General features: G+C 39.5%; 1 protein-coding gene across 1 annotated transcript in view; it reads right to left on the bottom strand.

The window, feature by feature from the left end:
* LOC126188636 (multiple PDZ domain protein) overlaps positions 1 to 25,122 on the bottom strand; it is a 1,242,986-nt gene that overhangs the window by 140,197 nt on the left and 1,077,667 nt on the right. Inside the window, exons 15-17 of the mRNA XM_049930237.1 lie at positions 20,687 to 20,743; positions 15,017 to 15,055; positions 13,603 to 13,704 (exon numbers count right to left, since the gene is read on the bottom strand). Coding sequence (XP_049786194.1) covers positions 13,603 to 13,704; positions 15,017 to 15,055; positions 20,687 to 20,743 — 198 coding nt within the window. The remainder of the gene's footprint in view (positions 1 to 13,602; positions 13,705 to 15,016; positions 15,056 to 20,686; positions 20,744 to 25,122) is intronic.

Below are 25,122 nucleotides of genomic sequence, written 5' to 3'. Positions count from 1 at the left end.
ACTCCATTAATACATATACAGAAATCTGCTTTAAATAATACATTTTAATGACGAGTAACATCTTTTTTTAAAAATCTGAAAGGAAAGGAATTAGAGGCACATAGTGTACAACTAATCTGATGAGAACTAATCAAATAGTACAGAGTTCAGAATGTGTGGGAGACTTATTTCAGCTCGGTTTATATGTCTGTAACAGCAAGTATCAGTTCTAATGAATAGCCTAGTGATTGTAAGACCAAATTTTCATTATTGGCACATTCATCGAATAAGAAAACCTAAATCTTTGCTTGCTCTTGCAACAAAATTACTATCGAATTGATCCAGACTTAGATTTCCAGATTATGTAGCAACTGCCTTCCCCAGTTTCTTTTGTACTTTTCATGAACTTCAAGTCTCATGAATTCCTGAGTGTATCCTTCACACACCTATTTTAACACTCATTTCTGTCACTTTATTCAATTTATTTCAATTATCTTCAGCAAACATTCCACACTTTGGGAAATTAAAATCATCACTGTTCATCCTGTTCTACATGATAATTTTTATGATTTCTCTTGTAAGAGTGTGTAATTGGTTTCCGCTCGGCTGTTGTTCAGCCTGCATCCTGGACATGTTGTCACAGTCCTATCAAAATCAAAATGATAGACTTCATTAAAAGTGGCATGCTACATTCTTCTCATTTTCTTGAATTCTATTTGTTGTTTATGTACTTGAAGATAATAATCTATTCTCGTTTTCCACCCTTACTGTTTGCCTCATATTGTCCAACAGGTAACTTTACAGATTTTCAAAATTCAGTTGAAATCTTTGTAGCAAAAATTAATCATTTATCTGAATTTTTAACCCCCCCCCCCCCCCCCCCCCCCCCCCCCCGAGAACCATGGGCCTTGTCGTTGGTATGAAGGCTTGCATGCCTCAGTGATACCGATAGCCATACTGTAGGTGCAGCCACAACGGAGGGGTATTTGTTGAGAGGCCAGACAATCCTGTGGTTCCTGAAGAGGGGCAGCAGTCTTTTTCAATAGTTGCAGTGGCAACAGTCTGGATGATTGACTGATCTGGCCTTATAACATTAATCAAAACGGCCTTACTGTGCTGGTACTGCAAAGGACTGAGAACAAGGTGGAAACGACAGCCATAATTTTTCCTGAGGCCATGCAGCTTTACTATATGGTTAAATGATGATGGCATCCTCTTGGATAAAATATTCCGGAGGTAAAATAGTCCCCGATTTGGATCTCCAGGCAGGGACTACTCCGGAGAAGGTTGTTATCAGGAGAAAGAAAACTGGCATTCTACGGATCGGAGTGTGGAATGCCAGATCACTTAATCAGGCACGTAGATTAGAACACTTATAAGGGGAAATGAACAGGTTAAAGTTAGATATAGTGGGAATCAGTGAAGTTCAGTGGCAGGAGGAGCAAGACTTCTAGTGACGTGAATACGGGGTTATGAATACAAAATCAAATAAGGGTAACACTGGAGTAGGTTTAATGAGGAATAAAAAAAAAAAAAACAGGAGTGCGGATAAGCTACTACAAACAGCATAGTGAATGCATTATTGTAGCCAAGTTAGACCTGAACCCCACACCTGCCACAGTTTACATGCCAACTAGCTCCGCAGATGATGAAGGGATTGAAGAATTATATGATGGGATAAAAGAAATTATTCAGATGGTTAAGTGAGCTGAAAATTTAATAGTCATGGGGGACTGGAATTTGATGGTAGGAAAAGGAAGAGAAGGAAAAGTAGCAGGTGAATATGGATTGGGGGTAAGGAATGAAAGAGGAAACTGACTGGTAGAATTTTGCACAGAGCATAATTTAATCATAGCTAACACTTGGTTTAAGAATCATGAACAAAGGTTGTATACATGGAAGAGTCGGGAAACACTGGAAGGTTTCAGACAGCTTATATAATGGTAAGACAGAGATTTAGGAAGCAGGTTTTAAATTGTATGACATTTCCAAGGGCAGATGTTGATTATGACCACAATTTATTGGTTATGAACTGTAGATTAAAACTGGAAAAACTGCAAAGGTAGGAATTTAAGGAGGTGGGACCTGGATAAACTGGATGAACAAGAGGCTGTAGGGAGTTTCAGAGAGAGCATTAGGGAATGACTGACAAGAATAGGGGAAAGAAATACAGTAGAAAAAGAATGGATAGCTTAGAGAGATGAAACAGTGAAGGCAGCAGAGGATCAAACAGGTAAAAAGACGAGGGCTAGTAGAAATACTTGGGTAATAGAAGAGATATTGAATTTAACTGACGAGTGGAAAAATATACACAGATCGAAAACACTTTTGCATCACCCCGGTTCCCAGAACTCCTGAAGATACACGTTGACTGTGGATATTGTATCACAGACACAATCACTTTGACTGTTAAGAGATGTCACTAAACCAGGCCAAAGAGGTAAACAACCGTGTATGAACAGTGGCTATTAGATGGAGGGGGTCCGACAGCAGATCAGTTCCAGTCATTCCACTAGGAAGGAGGTACACGGCTTGTGTTGTCTGTAGTTCAACCTTGTCTAGACGGTCAACATCGCAGTTCAATCGCATCCACATTGTTACTTTGTGCCAGGAAGTGCTCTCAACAAGGGAAGTGTCCAGGCCTCTCAGAGTGAACCAAAGAGATGCTGTTCAGACATGGAGGAGATACAGAGAAACAGGAACTGTCGATGACATGCCTCGCTCAGGCTGCCTAAGGGCTACTACTGCAGTGGATGACCATTACCTATGGATTATGGCTCTGAGGAATCCTGACAGCAACACCAACATGTTGAATAATGCTTTTTGTTCAGCCACAGGGCATCGTATTCCGACTCAAAACTGTGCGCAATAGGCTGTATGATGTGTAACTTCGCTCCTGACATTTATGGTGAAGTCCATCTTTGCAACAATGAAACCATGTAGCATGGTACAGATGGACCCAACAACATGCCGAATGGACTGCTCAGGATTGGCATCATGTTCTCTTCACCGGTGAGTGTAGCATGTGCCTTCAACCAGACAATTGTCGGAGATGTGTTTGGAGGCAACCCGGTCAGGCTGAACACCTTAGACACACTTTCCAGCGAGTGCAGCAAGTTGGAGGTTCCCTGCTGTTTTAGGGTGGCATTAAATGGGGCCAACGTATGCCGTTGGTGGTCACGGAAGGCGCCGTAGCGATTGTACGATACGTGAATGCCATCCTCCAACCGATAGTGCAACCATATCGGCAGCATATTGGCGAGGCATTCATCTTCATGGGATGACAATTCTTGCCCCCATCATGCACATCTTGTGAATGACTTCCTTCAGGATAATGACATCAATCAACTAGAGTGGCCAACATGTTCTCCAGACATGAACCCTATCTAAAATGCCTGGGATAGACTGAAAAGGGCTGTTTATGGATGACGTGACCTACCAACCACTCTGAGGGATCTATGCCGAATCGCTGTTGAGGACTGGGACAAAACGGACCAACAGTGCCTTGATGAACTTGTGGACAGTATGCTGTGACGAGTACAGGCATGCATCAATGCAAGATAATGTGCTACTGGGTATCAGAGGTACTGGTGTGTACAGCAATCTGGACCACCAATTCTGAAGATCTCGCTGTATGGTGGTACAAGATGCAATGTGTGGTTTTCATAAGCAATAAAAAGGGCAGAAAAAATATCTATGTTGATCTCTGTTCCACTTTTATGAACAGGTTCCGGAACTCTCAGAACCGAGGTAATGCAAAACTTTTATTGATGATGATGATGATGATTGGTTTGTGGGGCACTCAACTGCATGGCTATCAGCACCCATACAAATTCCCAACCTTTGCTCAGCCCAATCTCGCCACATTCATGAATGATGATGAAATGATGAGGACCACGCAAACACCCAATCATCTCGAGACACTGTTATTCATGCGTTAAAAATAAAGTAAATGAGGCAGGTGAAAAGGAGTACAAACATCTCAAAAATGAGACTGACAGGAAGAGCAAAATGGCTAAGCACGGATGGCTAGAGGACAAATGTAAAGATGTAAAGGCATGTATCACTATGGGTAAGATAGATACTGCCTACACGAAAATTAAAAAGACCTTTGGAGAAAAAACAGCAACCTGTATCAATACCAAGAGCTTAGATGGAAAATCAGTCCTAAGGAAAGAAGGGAAAGCAGAAAGGTGGAAGGAGTATATAGAGGGTCTATACAAGGGCGATGTACTTGAGGATAATATTATGGAAATGGAAGAGGATGTAGTTGAAAATGAAATGCAAGATATGATACTGCATAAAGAATTTGACAGAGCCCTGAAAGAGCTGAGTGTAAACAAGATCCTGGGAGGAGACAACATTCCTTTAGAACCACTGATAGCTTTGGGAGAGACAGCCATGACAAAACTCTCCCATGTGATGAACAAGATGTATGAGACAGGTGAAATACCTTTAGACTTCAGGAAGAACATAGTAATCCCAATTCCAAAGAAACAGGTGTTGACAGGTGTGAATATCACTGAACTATCAGTTTAATAAGGCATGGCTGCAAAATGGTAACATGAATTCTATACAGACGAATGGAAAAACTGATTGAAGCCGACCTCGGGGAAGATCAGTTTGGATTCCGTAGAAATGTTGGAGCACCTGAGGCAAAATACTGACCCTACGACTTATCTTAGAAAATAGATTAAGGAAAGGCAAACCTACATTTCTAGCATTTGTAGGCTATAGAAAAAGCTTTTGACAATGTTGACTGGAATGCTCTCTTTCAAATTCTGGAGGTTGCAGGGGTAAAATACAGGGAGTGAAAGGCTATTTACAATTTGTACAGAAACCAGATGGGAGGTATAAGAGTCCAGGGGCATGAATGGAAGGTGGTTGAGAAGGGAGTGAGACATGGTTGTGACCTAACCCTGGTGTTATTCAATCTGTATACTGAGCAAGCAGTAAAGGAAACAAAAGAAAAATTTGGAGCAGAGATTAAAATCCCTGGAGATGAAATAAAAACTTTGAGGTTTGCCGATGACATTGTAATTCTGTCACAGACAGCAAAGGACCTGGAAGGGCAGTTGAACGGGATGGTCAGTGTCTTGAAAGGAGGGTATAAGAAGAACATCGACAAAAGCAATACAAGGTTAACGGAATGTAGTTGAATTAAATCAGGTGATGCTGAGGGTATTACAATAGGAAATGAGACACTTAAAGTAGTAAAGGAGTTTTGCTATTTGGGGAGTAAAATAACTGATGATGGTCGAAGTAGAGAAGATATAAAATGTAGACTGGCTATGGTAAGGAAAGTGTTTCTGAAGAAGAGAAATTTGTTAACACTGAGTATAGATTTAAGTGTCAGGAAGTCTTTTCTGAAAGTATTTATGTGGAGTGAAGCCATGTATGGAAGTGAAACATGTACAATAAATAGTTTAGACAAGAAGAGAACAGAAGCTTTCGAAATGTGGTGCTACAGAAGAAAGCTGAAGATTAGATGGGTAGATGGCATAACCAATGAGGAGGTATTGAACAGAATTGGGGAGAAGAGGAATTCATGGCACAACTTGACTAGAAGAAGGGATCAGTTGGTAGGACACATTCTGAGGCATCAACGGCTCACCAATTTAGTATTGGAGGGAAGTGCGGAGGGTAGAGGGAGTCCAAGAGATGAATACACTAAGCAGATTCAGAAGGATCTAGGTTGCAGTAGTTACTCAAAGATGAAGAAGCCTACAGAGGTTAGAGTAGCTGCATCAAACTAGTCTCTTGACTGAAGACCACAACAACAAACATTTGAATTTTTAAAAGTCAAATAATATTTTACCATATTTATTAACACTACTTCAAAATTAAGCAAATGGAAAAATGACGAGTAATAGCCTTGGAGAAGAAATAAAGTGTGGCCCGTCACTGAACTGGGTACTGTAAATCTGATGTTTCATCTACAGCAGTTACAGTTCTCTGTTTAACTACAGATCTTGTAGTTTTGGTGCAATATTTACAATTGTTATAGTCCATTTTAAAACAGTCTGGACTATTTTTAAGCAGAAGAGAGAGTAAAACTATAATTACATCACATGGTGTTACTATGGAAACTGAGTAGCTGACGTAACATTACTGTCAACCGCCATGGCGCCACTACTCAGACTGAGCTTGTCATCCAGCATGCCCTCTAAAGAGACCACACTAGGATCCGGCATATAAGCTGGCCCAGGACATGTCTAAGTCAGTTATGATATGACATATGGAGTGTGCAGAAAGTATGCACCCAGTTTGGCTAGGTGACACTATCGTGGACTGTAATTGTCAGAGGAGTAATTCTGATAAGGTACAGACTGGATATTGCTTTAGAATATGGACTTATTTTAGTTTGCACTGATTCTGAGGAGAATTCTGTAGGTATCTCTAATTGTAAATAAACCAGGGCAAGTACCCTGCTAGCTCTTAAGTAGTTCACCTTCACACGAGGGGCAACATGGATGAAATCTGTGATGGGTACAAATCGGATCATGAACATATTCGTAATTAGATGAAAATGTGGATTCTTCAACTATGCACCATTTGCATAACTACTAACACAAACCACACAGGGTTATCAGGCACTAACAACAGCTACACTACAGGCAGTGTAAGTGTTAGTGAGTGTATGTGGGATGTCTCCCACAACACCTGTGTTTGCCACTTTTCCATCAATTAACTAAGAACATGAAGAGTGGGTGCTGAACACCAACAACTGCAGTTACACTTTTCAGCTTATCAAATTTCTGATACAGAAAGACAAATTGCCATGTTTTTATCTGGGAATATTGAACTGTATCATACAATACAGATCCTACAGCTGTTAACAAGTCTGGTGGAACCTGAGTTACCTAGAATGCAGTGGCGACTTGTGCTCACTTTTGTTGGTGGGGCCCACACAAAAAGTTAGAAAACTCTGCAACAGAACTGTTGTGAAGGGCTCATTATATAACTTTCATTTATGTCATAATGCTTAAACGTATTCGAAATATGCTGTTATAAATATAATCGAAGAAATAGTGTAGCTAATAATAAAATATATACAGATGTGAACTCAATATTTTTTATTTTTTATTTATTTATTTATTTGTGTGTGTGTGTGTGTGTGTGTGTGTAAAATACTATAGTTCGTCTGGTCCACCAGCTTCATTGATTTTCCATGTACTTTTGTAGGTGTGTGAGATAGTGTTGTAGTGACACAATTTATTGCATAACTTTACGGGTTTGGAACTGTTTGGGTTCAAACTGAAGTTTGCATGCTCTCCTTTTGTTGATGTTCATATCTATTCTAGGTATGTTTCTGTAGTGTAACTGTGGGAGGAAGCATGTAACTTCTTCCCCATTGGGAATGCACCAGAGAGCAAACATAGGAACCCTCCTGGCTTTTGGCTTATGGCAAAAACTCTTGAAAAAACCTTGGTTAGGAGTGGTTTCAAATGTATTTTACCCAACTAGCATGTTAACTAATGGCGTATCTATGCTGGCAGGTTACTTATACAGCTGTTGTGCATGCCTATGCTTCCGACTGGCAAACATGTCAATTATTCTGTTGAAGTTTGGAATTTCACTTATTTCTTCTTTACAAATGGAACAAACAGCCAATGGATTCAGACTTTCTTGGTCCATACTGTTTATGGGGAAGGTTTTCATTCTTTTTTAGGTGCTGAAACTGCACTATACTTCTGGTGTTGAAACAAGCAGTTAGTGCAATTTGCAATGTTTTGTGCACTTCAGTGAACAATTTCTCAGAAGGAATGTTCCACAAGAAAAGTAAATAGCTCACAAACCAATGTAATGCATTTAAACGTATCACTATGATGAATCACTGTCAATTCATTTTTCAATTTGTAGTGGCAAATACAGGGACTGTATCTTATTGAAAAAGTACTGACTAATAGAAATGTTCTTTGAAAGAAGCAAACTTTTTTAGATCAATAATTTTGAAGATACTGAATACATGAGAGTTTCCTGCCTTCCTTTCAGTTTGTTTCTCACAATGTCACACACTTCTTTGTTATCTGTTGTAAGATTAGGTTGAGTGCTATATTTGGAACATTTTCTTGAAGGAGCAAAACATTCATCTACAGAAACTCGACACCTTCCAATGTTCTCTCATATTTCAGAAACAGCTGACTCAAAATGACATAATGTATTGAATATAGTAATGTCATTTGCACTCTGCGTCTGAACTGTGTTATACAAAATATCAACATGTTTCATAATCTCATAGAAAAAAATTTTTGAAAGAAGTCTGGATTGTGAAGTAAATCTCTCAAATCAAATGCTTCTGTTATTGTAATATAATCCCAAGAATCTTCTTCCTCAATCTCATCAAAAAATTCCAATAAGTGTAACTTGTTTTCTTGAACATTAGTTACTACACAATGCTGGAAGGTGCATTTAGTTAAAGAGGCTGAATAAATTCTCTTGTTGCAGTGTCTGCAAAAAATCACTTTGTTGGGTGATGAACAGAAAAATATTGTAGATCCAGAAATATTTGTGAATTACAACCTAACAGACTTTATGGTTTTACTGCAAGCATTCTCAATAACCAAATTCATTTGGTGTGCATAACAGTGGACATACTTAGCATATGGGAAAGTACTCTGCATCACAGTCTGTGCACCACCATGACTGCTGCTCATTATATGTCTGAGTAACGAAGTTTTCTTGAACACTGAAAGGTTCCACACTTCTTTTTAGAACCTAAATGCTGTCCCATCATTAACATTTTCAAAGGAAAGGAATCTTTCAACAGCTTCCTTCCCCTTAATATTCTGCACTATAATGACAAATAGACTTCTGCACATAATAGCTGTTGTTTCATCTGCCTTCACAGAAACAAAAGTGGCAGCACTGATGTCTTTAATCAGTTCTTCAATGTAAACTTGATACATACAAGCTAGAAGTTAATTTTGTAACATGTGTGACATATATTTACATACGGAAGTACTAGAACTACTTAACTGATAATCTAACATCCTGTCAAGGTTTTGTAGAAGAGATAACAAATTTAAGAAACTGCCACATTTTGCTCACTCCCATATTTCATTGTGAGCCCTTACTGCTAACTCATGAGTTCCACAAAACATTAAGCACTCGACTGTTTAATATGTGTGTATTCTTCATCAATAATTCATTATGTTTCTGAATTGAGATTTTAAACACCGAATCAATCTGAGCAGCAATGTTAATTGTGCCAAATATTTTGTATTTACAAACATTTTCTACGTGTAGCCAACTTTCTTCATGTTTCTTAATTTATTCACTTAAATGCTTTAGATCCTTACAGCCAACCATTGTCCACAATCCTTCACCATCAAATAATGCACACTAGAAACAAAATAATCTTCACTCACTGTTAACCAAGACTTTTTACAGAAACACGTGTTGCAGAAAGTTCTCTCCTTCTTTCCATCGATTTGAGACATCAAGAAACCTTTCGGCTGATGTGCCCTAACCACCTGATTTCCATCTTTTCTTAGACACTTAATAAAAGAAAGGGCATTTAAGCAAACAATGTACTTTATTCATTTTAAAATCACTGTATGAATACTCGAGTTTCAACCACACAGTTACAGAATACGGAACACTACTGAGACCTGGCCTCGTTCACTGTAGAGGGGCGGGGGGGAGGGGGGGGGGGGGGGAATGCAGTAAGACACATGACAGCAATTACAATTAAGTGCTGTGGGCCCACGTGGGAACCTAACTGGGATCTACGAGATGCCTCCACCTGCCACAAATCCACAATGTATCCTCAAAAGTCCATGATATATCCCGTAGTCTCTGCCTACAGACTTGGGCAGTGCCATTGAAATAAACTATACCACCACCGTCCTGGGCAGCAATTACCCGTTTCTCTACCCCCAGCAGAACTGCTGGTCCTGCGGTCACTTGTGCAACTTTCATCGAGCCTTGCACTGCCCTGGACTTCTGCTGTGACCATCACTGACATCAATCTGCTGCCTTTTCCGGTCACGGCCTCTACTGATCGTGCACTACTATATTTTTCTCCCTTGGCAGTCGCTGCTGAAGAGGGGTGGTGGTGCTACACAATGTTACTATGGAAACTAGTAGCTGTACATTAACCAGCTCAGGGCACACAGTTTTGAATGACAGTTTGAAGGTAATATTTCAAATTTTTTGTGTTGTCATTTATGCTGCTCTAGTGCAGCATTTTCTGTTAATATTTCATTGTGTTGGATTTTGGGAAGAGCAAACAACTGAAATGGTTCAAAAATCTTGTGCACTCAGGGAATATGTACAGAAGGACGGAAGGGTAGGGAGCCAAGTTTTCAGCACTTCATACTTTTATTTATGTAGTTCACTTTGTCTTTTCCTTCATTACTTATTTCACATGTCTGTAGATTTAGAAGTTTTAATGTCTGGTTCATTTCTGTCTTCTACAAACAAGTCTTGTTAATTTATAATTTTTTACAAAGACTTTTGACATTATTCTTTTGATTGAATGGATGAGGAAATTAATATTTATATTCTTCACAAAACATTTTTCTCCTAGAAACCAACACAGAAGCATTACTAATACAGGGTGTATACGGGGACAAGGAAAAAAAATTCCCGGATTATTCCCGGATTTCTCCCGGATATCCCGTTTAAAAAATACGCTTTTTTCCGGGCGAAAATACGCTTTTTCTGTGCTAAGTGACAGTAGGTTTTCAGTAGATTTTCCCTTGGAACTGTAAAACTTATCAATTCTCTGAATGGTTAACGTTTTATACAATCGCGTAGAACTTCCCGGAAAAAAAAGAAAAGACGGGCAGAGAAGTTTTGGAGAGACTTTTAATTTAAAAAAAAGGAGAGAAGTGTTGGAAAGACCTTTGATTTGCAGCAACATATACGTTCCATATTTTCGTATTACGAAAGTATAAATTCGAATTGCACCAAACACAGCGCGTTAGTTTGCGGAGCGTTGAAACCGAGGTTGGGGTCCCTTTGTAAGCGACTAGCGAGTCATATCTCAAGCCATGAGATCTCGTCAGCCGATGGCAGCCACTATTCAGAGCATAGGACACGTGTTATAGTCAGCCAATAGCAAGATCACTGGTTACATAACGCGAACACGCAAGAGGAAAAGTTAACGGTTCACATTAATGTACACAGTACCGTATATCTACAAGAAAAGCTAAGCTTTCACATATAATATTAGTCTCTAAGATTAACACGCTACACATGTAATATTGATCTTTTTTGCGTGTGTTATATTTTAAGATACATCACACAAATGTGCCAGTAAATTTAAAATTATGACATAAATATCTCGGCTCGAAATTCTTGTAAGTGGCTGGTCCTCAAACTGTTCAGTTTCGAACGCTCTGTGATTTAGATATCCATCCCACTTTCTCACACGTAACATAATTCATCTTGCGTAAAAAGAAATTTACTTTGAAAGTAACGCTTTTCTAACCACCGTTCGCAATACTATCTGAAGACTTGTTAGAAATAGGTTCGATTTACGTTTCCAGAGAGCACCAGAAAACAGGCATTATTGTGCGTGTGCAGCTGCAGTGGTCTAGGAAGCCCGTATGTTTGTTTGTATAAAGCACTAAAAGAGCTTACATTACACCAAAGAGCTTACATTACACCATAAAAGAAACAGGGCATCAGAGGGTACTCCAAAGAGCATTGGAATTTCATAAACCATACTAAAATGCATAATTCGGCTTGAAGTGCGAATTGGCTTTTTCCAGATTCACAATGAAGTAAGTCCCATCTGATATTGCGCTTTTCAGTGTGGTTTTTGGGATGTAAATTTTCTTGGAGTACCAGTACTCTATGATCTCAGTTTTGGTTCTTTATTATGGCATAATGCCATATATGGCAGAAGATGATAACGTGCACTTGAAATTCAGCGAAAAGTTGGAACTAGCCAATACTGTAGAATGAAACACTTCGTTTCAAATAAAATGATTGCCTCAGTGGAAAGATTAATAAAGCTAAATTTCTTTAGCAAACTTGCAAAAATAACTTCACTGTTCTGCAAGGCGATTAATGCTTGACTGCTACTAACTTGGAAATAAAATAAAATCAGAAAACTGAAATTAATAATATATTTCTGCCCTCCGTAATTATGTGAATGTATTTTAATTCACTTGATAGCTCCCGGCCACAGAAATCCGTTTTGTTTTCATTTGACTTGGGAGCTGTACACGAAGAGAAGCAGCAAAATCACTTAACGTAAACACGTGTCATGTGGATGTTAACCCCCTCCCCACTACAACTCTGTGCAAGCGTGAATCTGGCAGCTAGGGCGCGCGAGAAGAATTTTTCTCGTTTGCATCAGGCTGCTTGCTGCTGCTACCGATACAGCTAACAGCCAAACTTCAAGTAGCGGGAGAAGGTACTGCTTATACGCAAGTCAAATGCGCATGCGCAACAGACAGCTGGCAATTGGTCAAACGAACCTAATGTGAACAGTAGTGACGTCATGCTCATAGCATGCAGTTTATTGTTACAAAGAATTACAGTCTGCGCCCTAAGGCCTTTGACATATTTTTGCTATTTGCAAACACTTGTGCGTGCACGGTTTTTTGTTGTTGTAAATTGCACATTTCCTTTGTCACTAAAGTTTTATTTTTTCCCCCTCTCGTTTATATTTTATTGCTGCAGTATCATTCTCCAACAGTAGGATACAATAACATTCTTTGCTAGAGAATCAATTCTGCAGCCAAAATTTAAAAAATTTAACTGAAAGCTAAAACAATGAAAAATTCCCGGAATTCCGAAAATTCCCGGATTTTTCCCGGTTTTCTCCCGGATGAAAAAATTCCCAGATTTTTCCCGGTTGTCCCGGGTCGTATACACCCTGTAATAAAGACATTCACCACTGTCTGATCTTTATATTTATCAGAAAGAGGTTTCACTAATGATATTTGTAAACTTACAAGGAGACACAATGGCGAGTCTGCACTTATCTTCAGGAAGTGAACTTTCAGCACCACTAGTAGACACATTAAAATCAGATCAAAAACAATTTCTTGCAGGATAGAGTAGCATGGAGAGCTGCATCAAACCAGGCTCAGGACTGAAGACCACAACAACAACAGTTCCCTCTTTAGAGAGGGGGGTTGGGATGGAGGGGCCACTCACACAGGCTCCAGAATTAAAAGAACCCACCCGTTAAAATCCTCACACTGTGTCCCTCTCATCCTTCTTTCTTCCCCCCTCCCAATGCCCAATGAAGAAGTAACTAACAGTTCCAAAAGCTAGGGAATTTTTTTTTATCTGTTATCAAGTATGTCAGTCGGCAGCAAGGGAATTTTACCTCCTGAATGTAGGCACCGGCCATTCGTCCTGTCTCCTTGTAATTTTACATGTTATATTATCATACGATACAGCTTTTGTTAGTTAACATTAGTCAATAGAAGTAATAGCATTTTCTGCTCTCCAAATTACCTTCCACTTCTGTTTTGAGAATATAGTATGTACTGACTGACTGAAATGTAAAGAAGCTTTCTATATACAATAGTCAAAAAGAATGTCATAAATTGTACTCAAAATACTGTACCACCTTACTCAGTGCATATTTATAGTGTAATAAACACAATTCTTATGATGATCTATATTATGTACTTGCAATGTCATTTTTACCTGCTCAGCAGCACTGCCTTCCTGGATATCAGAGATGAAAATACCCTGCCCAACTTCTGCATGCTTGCCTTCAATTATCATGATGCCCAAGCCCTGAGATCCCTATGAACAGCAAAGGCAATATATAAGAAACTGCAAAAAACACTTCTGTCTTGAGGAAGTATAAAGTATGTATACTTTGTTCAAAATTCTGTGAATAAACTTTAGTTGTGAAAACATTTAGTTTCATTGGCATTGTGTCAAAGATGTGTTCATGTAATGACACAAAATATAAATTTACACACAGCCATGTACACATGTTCTGTATTTATCTCTTAGCAGCAATGAAACAGCAATAAATAATGAAAATGCAATACACCAAATCAAATAGCAAAATGAATAAAAATGCTGCAAAAAGTACACACATAAAACAAAATTTCAAAAGTAATTAAGACCTGCAAGTGACAAAATATCTGAAATATCTCCAAGGTAGGGAAAAATGCTATTAAACCAGTCTAAATTTGTTTTACAAATAATATTTTAGTTTCCCAAAACCTTCTTCCATTAAGAAGCTAATTAACTTGTGTGTTTGTGTGACGCAGGATCATCAGCTGTGACAAAAACCTGTAATATTCAGTGTGACTTATTGTTTGTTATCTAGGGTATATACAAATATTACCTGAAAACTCCCAAGGTATCACTATAAAAAGGTGTTTTTGTGGTCAGAAATATAAACAAGCAGAATATTATAGAAATGGTACCACCAACCCTTCTGCATGAAGTTGAAAGGTGTAATTGCGCTGAGCATGAATGTCACACAAATGATAACAACACACATGCACAGAAAAAAGAAAGCTGCTTCAAACACAATTCTTGAGATTCTTCTGCAAGCAACAGAAAAAACTGTATACAGAGCAAGTTAAAGCTGAGAGTTTAATCGCATATTTTGTATAAGTATGTACTGGTCTGTATAAATTTCAAGTTTGTTTCTGTATATAAATGTGTTTGTGAATGTGATAATAAGAGGTGAAGCTGAAACTATAATTTTCAGGCCATACCGAAGGATGGGGAAACACTCACGAAGCAATTCCAGAATAAACTTCTCACAGAGGATTAAGTTACACCATTCTTAAGCACAGTACTTAAACATTTCAGTCCAGCCTTGCAAACTGTTTACACTCAACTTCTATTTAACACACGTCTCCAAGGAAAGATGTACAATGTTTGATATGCAACACCCGACCACCCCCCACTTACTGCATATAACACACAATCTTCATAGCATGCAAAAATAGTATTGTTCTGAGACAGTTTATGAAGAAATAACTGAATGCTGAAAAGAAACTGATGGACAAAGGAGTCAGGTAACACACATGAACACACATAGAGGACAGACAATGTTCATTCAGGTAAATGGCATGCAAATACTGCATACCTGCTGTGTAGGACTTGGAACAGCTTCCACGTAACTCGTCTGTGGAACACACAGATAACAAGTGGGTACAAGACACATGTTAAACACAACACCAGCATAAAAAAGAAGTCATGTTTATTGTTAAAAAACAATTTTCTGCAACTGAGAATACATGAGCAACACACTAAACATTCCACAAACGCTTAGTTTATAAACAGATCATGTTTAATGACAAAATATTACTTCAGTGAAATGTACGCAGGCATTACTCTGACTATGCAAAATCACAATGAAAAAACGCAATACTACATTGCAGCATCCAGTGAACTCAAGGCTTACTATTTACAAACAAATGCTGTAAGTTGTTTCTTTGTTTGGTATGGCTGAAGGGAAAATGTGGTGCACAGGGTGATCCTGAATTCCACTGACCAAATACTGGATATTCATCATGGATTTTTTTCTTAGCATTTTCTTATAAGGGACCCACGGTCTCCAGGGGTTTGTTACAGAGTAATTCCATTTTGATGGATTTCCTACTCCCATTTATCTTGGGGCATTCACGAATGACTGACACTACAATTTTTTGTGTTCATGGGAACCATCTACTGAAGACACAAATACATGTTGTATTACAGTTATTCCCCAAAATTGTCTATGCACTTTTGCCATCATTCTGGCAGCTTCTGCCTTTGCATAGCAAGCATTTCTTTGGGCTATCCGAGCACTGCTGGTGAAAAACTACTTCAAGTTCGTCAATGGTGGTGAATTTCTTGTGTCATGACTGGCGTGTGGCCAGGCATTGTTGTGTTGGAGCAAAATGCCACAGCCCCATCTTCCATGGTGATGTTGTTGAATGCTTCCACAGACTTGGTGCAGTGTTGAGGGAATGAAGTACCCACTGTGCACAAATCATCTTCATCTTCAAATCCTCATGAATTATGGTGTGACACATTCCTCTTGATAGACCTGTTGTCTTCTCTAGTTCATCAAACATGATTCGCCTGTGCCCCATTATCAAGTCATGGACACAATGGGTATTGTTTGGCTTGCGTGCAGTTTCTAGATGCCCAGTGCTTTTGTATCTCTCAACACAGTCCCTGCTGTCTCTGATACCGAAGGAAACATGGATTGGTGACTTGGTGTTGTTTCCCCCACATTTGCTTACAAACCTCTTGTGAATGTTTGAAGCAGTCACTCCTTCCCTCCATAGAGACCACACAATCCACTGTTAACCATGCTTGTCTGCTAACATGTCTTATCATTGTCCACCAGTGAACTCACAGACAGGAACAAATGCTGCTGCAGGAGTTATAGGAGAAGGGCCAATCAGCACTGAATGCACTAAATATCTGCACAACAGTGCAAATGTGTACATTATGCACTACATCTTGTTTTCCGTCAGACTTGTACCAATCACTCATGGCAATATGGATAGGTTTATTAGGTTGTTGTAATAGTCTGAATTTAGTGTTGTATATTTTGGTGATTGAATATTATAAGCTTTTTCACTATTGTGAAGGTAACTTTGCAGAAAGAAAGATAACTGGGGTGACAAATGAAATAAATCAAAATTACATTATTACTCTGTAATGAGTGATGAGACCACAGGTCCCTCTCACAATTTTATCTAGAAAATATCCTCAAACAACCTCTTACATTTTGCTGAGAGAGTTGGACTCATCCTATGTGGTACAATTAAGAGTTCAATCCAAAAATCATACATGACAAGTCTATGTTTAAACTTTACTGTGACAATGAATCTGGGAAACAGTGGTGGTTGCACACAGAACAAGCAAAGTGAGAAATTGAGTCTATCCAAAATATGGATTTTACTACTGGGAAATCCAAGTAGGTGGCCTACAATCAGCATTGATGGAATTTCTGAGAAAATTGTGGTGTTCCGGCCACTCAAATTTGTTACTACTTTATGTATGTCCAGTGCAAAACAGGGTTCAGAAATCTGCAATAATGGCCACTCTGAAGAAATATTTTCATGGGCTATGTTTAAATTTTATGTACTGTTTTGCATAAAAAACAATTTCTGTCTGCAGTTTGTGTTCTACTAGTTAGCGTCACTGACTCTGGATTGCAGGCCCCTGGTTTGATTTTAAACTCAGATTTTCTTCAACGCAGGGCCTGGGTATTTGCATTGTACACTATGTGATCAAAAGTATCTGGACACTTGGCTGAAAATGACTTATAAGTTCGTGGTGCCCCCCATCGGTAATGCTGGAATAGAATGCTGCACTGAGGAGAGGTATCGAGTCGGTCGTTGAGGCCTGGCATGAAGTCGGCGTTCCAAAACATCCCAAGGGTGTTCTACAATATTTAGGTCAGGACTCTGTGCAGGCCTGTCTGTCACAGAGATGTTATTGTCATGAAACCACTCCGCCACAGGCTGTGCGTTACCACTCTTACCACTCCGCCACAGGCGTTACCACTCTTACCACTCCGCCACAGGCTGTGCGTTACCACTCTTACCACTCCACCACAGGCTGTGCATTATGAACAGGTGCTCGATTGTGTTGAAAGATGCAATCGCAATCCACGAATTGCTCTTCTACAGTGGGAAGCAAGAAGGTGCTTTAAACATCAATGTAGGCCTGTGCTTTGATAGTGCCATGCAAAAGAACAAGGGGTGCGAGCCCCCTCCATGAAAAACATGACCACACCATAACACCACCGCCTCCGAATTTTACTGTCGGCACTACACAAACTGGCAAATGACGTTCACAGGGCATTCATTCAATCATCCAATGTTTACACTACTTACACCAAACAAGGTGTCGTTTGGCATTTACCGGCATGATGTGTGACTTATGAGCAGCCGCTTAACCATAAAATCCAAGTTTTCTCACCTCTCGGCTAACTGTCATAGTACTTGCAGTGGACCCTAACACAGTTTGAAATTCCTGTGTGATGGTCCGGATACATGTCTGCCTATCACACATTACAACCCTCTTCAACTGTCGGCGGTCTCTGTCAGTCAACAGACGAGGTTGGCCTGTTCGCTTTTGTGCTGTACATGTCCCTTCACATTTCTACTTCACTATCACATCGGAAACAGTGGACCTAGGGATGTTTAGGAGTATGTAAATCTCACGTTCAGACATATGACACATGTGACACGCAATCACCTGACCACGTTCAAAATCCGTAAGTTCCACAGAGCACCCCATTCTGCGCTTTGACGTAATCATTAGACTACTGAGCTCGCTGATATGGAGTACCTGGCAGTAGACGGTAACACAATTCTCCTAATGTGAAAAACATATACTCTTCGGGGTGTCCAGATACTTTTGATCACATAGTGTACAGTGTGCATCAAATAGAAAGACTTGCAGTAGGCAGTCAAACAACTCCAAATGGGGTCTCCTGGCCAATAATGCCATACAATCATTTCATTTACACACTTTCTTATGAGATTCACATGTTCAATTCACAAAACTTTCTAAAAAAGGATACATAAATGGATGACATCAAGTACATTTCTATCCATTTTATTTCATTATATTATATATTTTCTACGACAACAAATAATGGGATAAAATTCTGCTATAGGATTAATTTTTGACAGTTGGGAGCACATTACGATAATGCTACCAGAGTCACTGCGCACATGAAATTTTTTAGTGGTTTATCTTGCCTCTTCTAAGGAGTTAAAACATCACTATTAAATTCCCTTATTTTAGCTTTTTATGTTTACGGAGCTCCATACGTACTTAGTTATATATTCTATAAAACCACGATTGCCAAAATCTATATTTTTATTGGTGTTTATGTTAAGTGTGTCTTGGCAAATTCAACAGAAATGCAGCCTTCAATACAATTTTAGATATATTTCTTTTTCTCTGGTCTTTCGTCATTATGTTCTGAGACAATCCAACTATGATAAGTGACATGTTGTTCTCCACAGTGCATTTCAGACTGAGGTAAGAACATGCTCTCACTTCGAGCACTTTTGACTACAATGTTTGTACATGGTCTGTTAGCAAGAAAGAGTCAGTGTTCAGAACATAAAGCAGACGATTCAATTACAGTTGTGACCAAAATAGAATTTTACTATCTGACATGGGTACCCAACCCCTTATTCAATATAACTACGTACAGCGGAAGTAGTTTTTTATTTGGTATTATCTATGCACAACAGTACAAAACTCATGAAGAAGTGTTGGAACATAGTCTTGCCATATAAAGAACTAAATATTGCTGTAACCAACCAACAGTCAACTTATAGTTTCAAAAGGAAATTGATAATAGTATAATTTATTTAAAAAATGTGATGCTGTTTTAGCAGTGGTCTGATTTCTGTTTTTATTTTTTTTTAATTTTTTTTAAAATGTTTTAAATATTTCAAAACACAAGATTAAACTACATTCAAGTAACTATCTACCTGCACTAGTACAAACAAATAATAATTATTATGGTTAAATTAAAATGTCAGCTTTTTTGTATGTCTTGGGTTTTTAAAATCAAGTGAGATAACACAGAATACAGTGGACGAATAAACAAATGAATGAATGACAAGAGGACTGGATGGGTAGATCAGCACTGCACAACATCTTGTTAGAATTTTTCAACACCCCACAATAAATGGAAAGTAAAAACCAACCTCTACATCAGTAAAAATTATCTTAATCTTTACGTAATGTTACAGCTTATTACAAGTTTAACTACCAAAAAATTACATTGGCACTGCAGAAATTTTCAATAAGACAGAAGAAACTTTGCAGATAATTGTCAGCCACAGTGAACCCATGCACAGTGATTCAACAAGCAGTTTGATTTTTAGTGCACAAAAAATTATTTAGAATGAACACATTCAAGTAATTTTATAATTAGTAGAAGATATTGGAGTATTGTAGTGATGTACCATCAGTGAAGAGGAATGGAAAACTATTTGCAGGCATTATGCCAGTGGAACAGTTGTTCAGTTATCTTTTATTTATTTGATATGTATTTATTAATAGACATTAAGGTAGCATACATGAACACAGAGGAACTTCATAGTGTTGACAAAGATACACAGTTCTGTAGCACAAGTAAAAGCTAGGGTGACATTGGAAGTTCCTAAGGAGACACAAAGGAAGAGTGGTTCGTCTTACCATAGGTTTGCTTAGTAAGTGGAAGAGGTTACTGAGATGCTCATGCAACTACAGTAATGTGACAGTACAAGAGTGGCATTCCGCACAATGAAGAGATATACTGTTGAAATTCTGAGAGGTTATGTCAGAGAACTTATTACTTTCTCCAACTTATGTCTGTACAATGACCATGATGGCACAATTAGATTAACAAGATTTCTAAGAAGACTTACCACCCATGTGTCATATGTGAATGGAACAGACAAGCAGCAAAATGATAGTGCTACCAGAAGTACCCTTGTGCACACATCAAAGGTGGCTTGTGAAATTTAGGGTAGATGTAAATGAGGCACAAAAATGGAAACTTCATTTTTGCCTTATTTGTTATGATGGTAAAATGTGTTACTAATTATTTACAAAAAACACATAAAAGTGATCTGACATATGTTTCAGCCTGATTGGGACTGGAAACTGCGATGACATTCATAATGATGGAATATGTGGATATTATGGCTGCAAAAGAAAACATCGGTGTAACACTCACTTCTAAACTATGATTTGAAAGTATAATGATGGATGAAATAATTTATGACAAAGAATAATTTACCTTTTTGATAGTAACTGTCCGCAGACCTTTGAAGTTACTGTATTTTTCCTCTGGAGTCTGAAACAAAGAGAAACAAGTTATAATCAACTTCAATATTAAAACAGGAAATAAAATTTGGTTCATACTGCAATTCTTCATTTCTGGATTTATTTTTAATACTGGAGCCTACAGAATTATTCAATCAATTTGGTTCATGTTTACAGACTATAAGACATTACATGACAGTACTAAAGATTTCTTGTAAGGAAAAAACTTAGTATACAGTAAAGAAATGGTCATAACATTGAGAGTGTTTTAGAAAAATAGTAAATGAGTAATGTTCTCTATTCACTATATGTCTTCCATATTGTCTGGGTACAGAAATTTATTAGAATTATGAATCAAAAATATTTACTCCTTCAAAGCAATATTAGTGTCAGTGATGTTAAGAAACAACTAAAACTGGTAAAACTCCAGGGCCTGATGGGATCCCTGTCAGATGCTATGTAGAATGTGCAGCTGAGTTAGCTCCATTTTAACCACAATATACTGTAATTACCTTGAACAAAATCCTGTGCCTGGTGATTGGGAAAAAATCACAGGTCATGTCTGTCTACAAGAAGGATAGCAGAAGTGATCCACAAAATTACTGTCCAACATCCATCTCTTGTATAATCCTACAAAATACACTCCTGGAAATTGAAATAAGAACACCGTGAATTCATTGTCCCAGGAAGGGGAAACTTTATTGACACATTCCTGGGGTCAGATACATCACATGATCACACTGACAGAACCACAGGCACATAGACACAGGCAACAGAGCATGCACAATGTCGGCACTAGTACAGTGTATATCCACCTTTCGCAGCAATGCAGGCTGCTATTCTCCCATGGAGACGATCGTAGAGATGCTGGATGTAATCCTGTTGAACGGCTTGCCATGCCATTTCCACCTGGCGCCTCAGTTGGACCAGCGTTCGTGCTGGACGTGCAGACCGCGTGAGACGACGCTTCATCCAGTCCCAAACATGCTCAATGGGGGACAGATCCGGAGATCTTGCTGGCCAGGGTAGTTGACTTACACCTTCTAGAGCACGTTGGGTGGCACGGGATACATGCGGACGTGCATTGTCCTGTTGGAACAGCAAGTTCCCTTGCCGGTCTAGGAATGGTAGAACGATGGGTTCGATGACGGTTTGGATGTACCGTGCACTATTCAGTGTCCCCTCGACGATCACCAGTGGTGTACGGCCAGTGTAGGAGATCGCTCCCCACACCATGATGCCGGGTGTTGGCCCTGTGTGCCTCGGCCGTATGCAGTCCTGATTGTGGCGCTCACCTGCACGGCGCCAAACACGCATACGACCATCATTGGCACCAAGGCAGAAGCGACTCTCATCGCTGAAGACGACACGTCTCCATTCGTCCCTCCATTCACGCCTGTCGCGACACCACTGGAGGCGGGCTGCACGATGTTGGGGCGTGAGCGGAAGACGGCCTAACGGTGTGCGGGACCGTAGCCCAGCTTCATGGAGACGGTTGCGAATGGTCCTCGCCGATACCCCAGGAGCAACAGTGTCCCTAATTTGCTGGGAAGTGGCGGTGCGGTCCCCTACAGCACTGCGTAGGATCCTACGGTCTTGACGTGCATCCGTGCGTCGCTGCGGTCCGGTCCCAGGTCGACGGGCACGTGCACCTTCCGTCGACCACTGGCGACAACATCGATGTACTGTGGAGACCTCACGCCCCACGTGTTGAGCAATTCGGCGGTACATCCACCCGGCCTCCCGCATGCCCACTATACGCCCTCGCTCAAAGTCCGTCAACTGCACATACGGTTCACGTCCACGCTGTCGCGGCATGCTACCAGTGTTAAAGACTGCGATGGAGCTCCGTATGCCACGGCAAACTGGCTGACACTGACGGCACCAGTGCACAAATGCTGCGCAGCTAGCACCATTCGACGGCCAACACCGCGGTTCCTGGTGTGTCCGCTGTGCCGTGCGTGTGATCATTGCTTGTACAGCCCTCTCGCAGTGTCCGGAGCAAGTATGGTGGGTCTGACACACCGGTGTCAATGTGTTCTTTTTTCCATTTCCAGGAGTGTATTTTCAGCTAAAACATAAAGAGGTACTTCAAACAAAATGACCTCCTCAGTGCCCACCAGCAAAGATTCTATAAAAAATGATCCTGTGAAACCCAACTCTCAATTTTCTCATGACATCCTGAAGGGACAAGCATTCGACTCAGTACCACACCTACATGTACTACTGAAAGTTTGATCGTAGGAGGTATTGAGCGGAATCTGTGACGGGATTGAATATTTCTTGGTAAGGATGATGCAGCATGTTATCTTAGGAGTCATTGACAGAAGTATGTCATTGAGAAGTGTGTTTAGACCCTTGCAGTTCATGATGTATATTAGTGACATTGAAGACAATATTAATAGTAACTTCACTCTTTTCACAGATGATGTAGTGGTCTATAACGAAGTACTGTCTGAAAAATGCTGCACAAATATTCAGTCAGAAGTTGATATGATTTCAAAGAGGTGCAAATACAAATTATTCAGTCTCTTAGACACTGCTCTTAAAGGGACCATGGAAACAAAATTAGACTAATTACACAATGCACAGAGATATTTACGCAGCCACTATTCACACAGTACGTGTGTGACTGGAATGGGAAGAAACCCTAACATGTGGTTCCATGTCAAGTACCCTCTGCCACATACTTCATAGTGGTTTGCAGGGCATATAAGTAGCTGTACAATATATGGAGAAATATTCATCTATTTTTAGTGTGAAGAATATGCCGACCCATGTGTCAATGAAAGAATTATGAGACAGCTGTACCCATCTGGGATTCTCAAGCTGGAATGACTGAAGAAATTACAAACTTTCACTGAAGATCTGAAGATTGGTCAATACTGGGACATTGAAACACATTCAGCATACTTCACCAAGAAAAAATGTTCTTAATAGCTGCAAAAACATTTTTACAAAATATTCCAAAAGTTAATGCAATAAGAAAATGAAGGGACAAGGGGCTGGAGAAGGGCTTCTTTTCAGATGCTGTAAGGCACCAGACCAGTGCTCTGGCAATTCCCTGGGATTTTTTTTTTAACTTGCAGCAACAAGTCAGCACCAGAGATCTGAATTAGTACATGTGTATTTAATGCACTGTAACTAAAATTTTCCACTGAGATGTATAATAGCGACATTCACACACAGATGTGTTGCTTATTTGCAGTAATGAATATGAACTTCATACAATCCAGTTGTAATACAACTCAATGATCAGAAGGAAAATGACAGTGAAAGCATTTACTAAACATTTAACTTGGTGTCTCACGTCACATCGTCTTTTCTTTCTCCTAACTCTTAGGGAAGATGGAATTTGATGTGACCCCAATGGACAGGTAATATCTTCATCACCATTCACCACTAAATGCTAAATCCTCTATTGGTTAATACTGGACACACAGTCACCAAGCAGCTACAATGCAACTGTTTGAACAAGGCAGCTGGCACAAGTTGAAAATGTCGTCACAGTCACTAACACTACTGACTTACATCAATATGTATCAAGCACAACTAGGAGCAAAGTACACTGCTATGAGAACAGTTTACAGTACCTATTGTTTATATTAAATCTTATCGTTTTATTGTTTTGAGTATAAGAAATTGTGTTTTAAAAACATGAATTTCAGAACAGTATTTTGTAATAAGTAATTTCTTGTTATAATTTTAATCAGAAGTTTTAAAAAATCAAGACTTGTGAGTTTTATAGCTTTGGGATTCGTGTGTGTGTGTGTGTGTGTGTGTGTGTGTGTGTGTGTGTGTGTGTGTATCAGCATCAGGGATGGGGGGGAGGGGGGGGGGGGGGGAATTGTGTCACTGCATTAAGCATCAGGATGGCAGGAAGTTCCCAATTAACTGACCAATTTACAAGCAACAAATGCTGACTTGTAATTTTTAATTGCAGACATATATACACATAATGTGAATAGATGGTCCAATTCTACGAACTTGTAAGTCCTGAGGAGGACTGTTTGGTTGTTTGCTCTGCATTCTATGACCGGGAGGCCTTTTCGGGCAGTTCGGTCTCATCCTGTTGTTGTTACTCATTTAGCACCAACCAGGAGGCACGTGTGACTTATGGTATGCCACGGACGTGAGTAACCTTGCCCAATGCGACTTATCACAGGTTGCATACGTAGCACTCAAACTGCATGACTACCAGCTTTAAGTAACATCCAACCTCCAGTTCTACAAATATCAGATGCTCTCCTGAAAATCTGGGGAAACATTCAGAAGAACCCCCAGCTACTCATACACAGTGATATATTAATAGCAGAACATCAGTGTCTGAAGTCAAGAAAACCACCTTGGCGAACTGCACAATATCTTGAAGCCTCTGACTTTAACATCAATGAAATATGGAGAAGTCAA

Source organism: Schistocerca cancellata, chromosome 5, assembly GCF_023864275.1.
Source record: "Schistocerca cancellata isolate TAMUIC-IGC-003103 chromosome 5, iqSchCanc2.1, whole genome shotgun sequence".
In the NCBI taxonomy this organism is placed as follows: Eukaryota; Metazoa; Arthropoda; class Insecta; order Orthoptera; family Acrididae; genus Schistocerca; species Schistocerca cancellata.
This window is presented reverse-complemented; position numbering and strand designations above follow the sequence as displayed.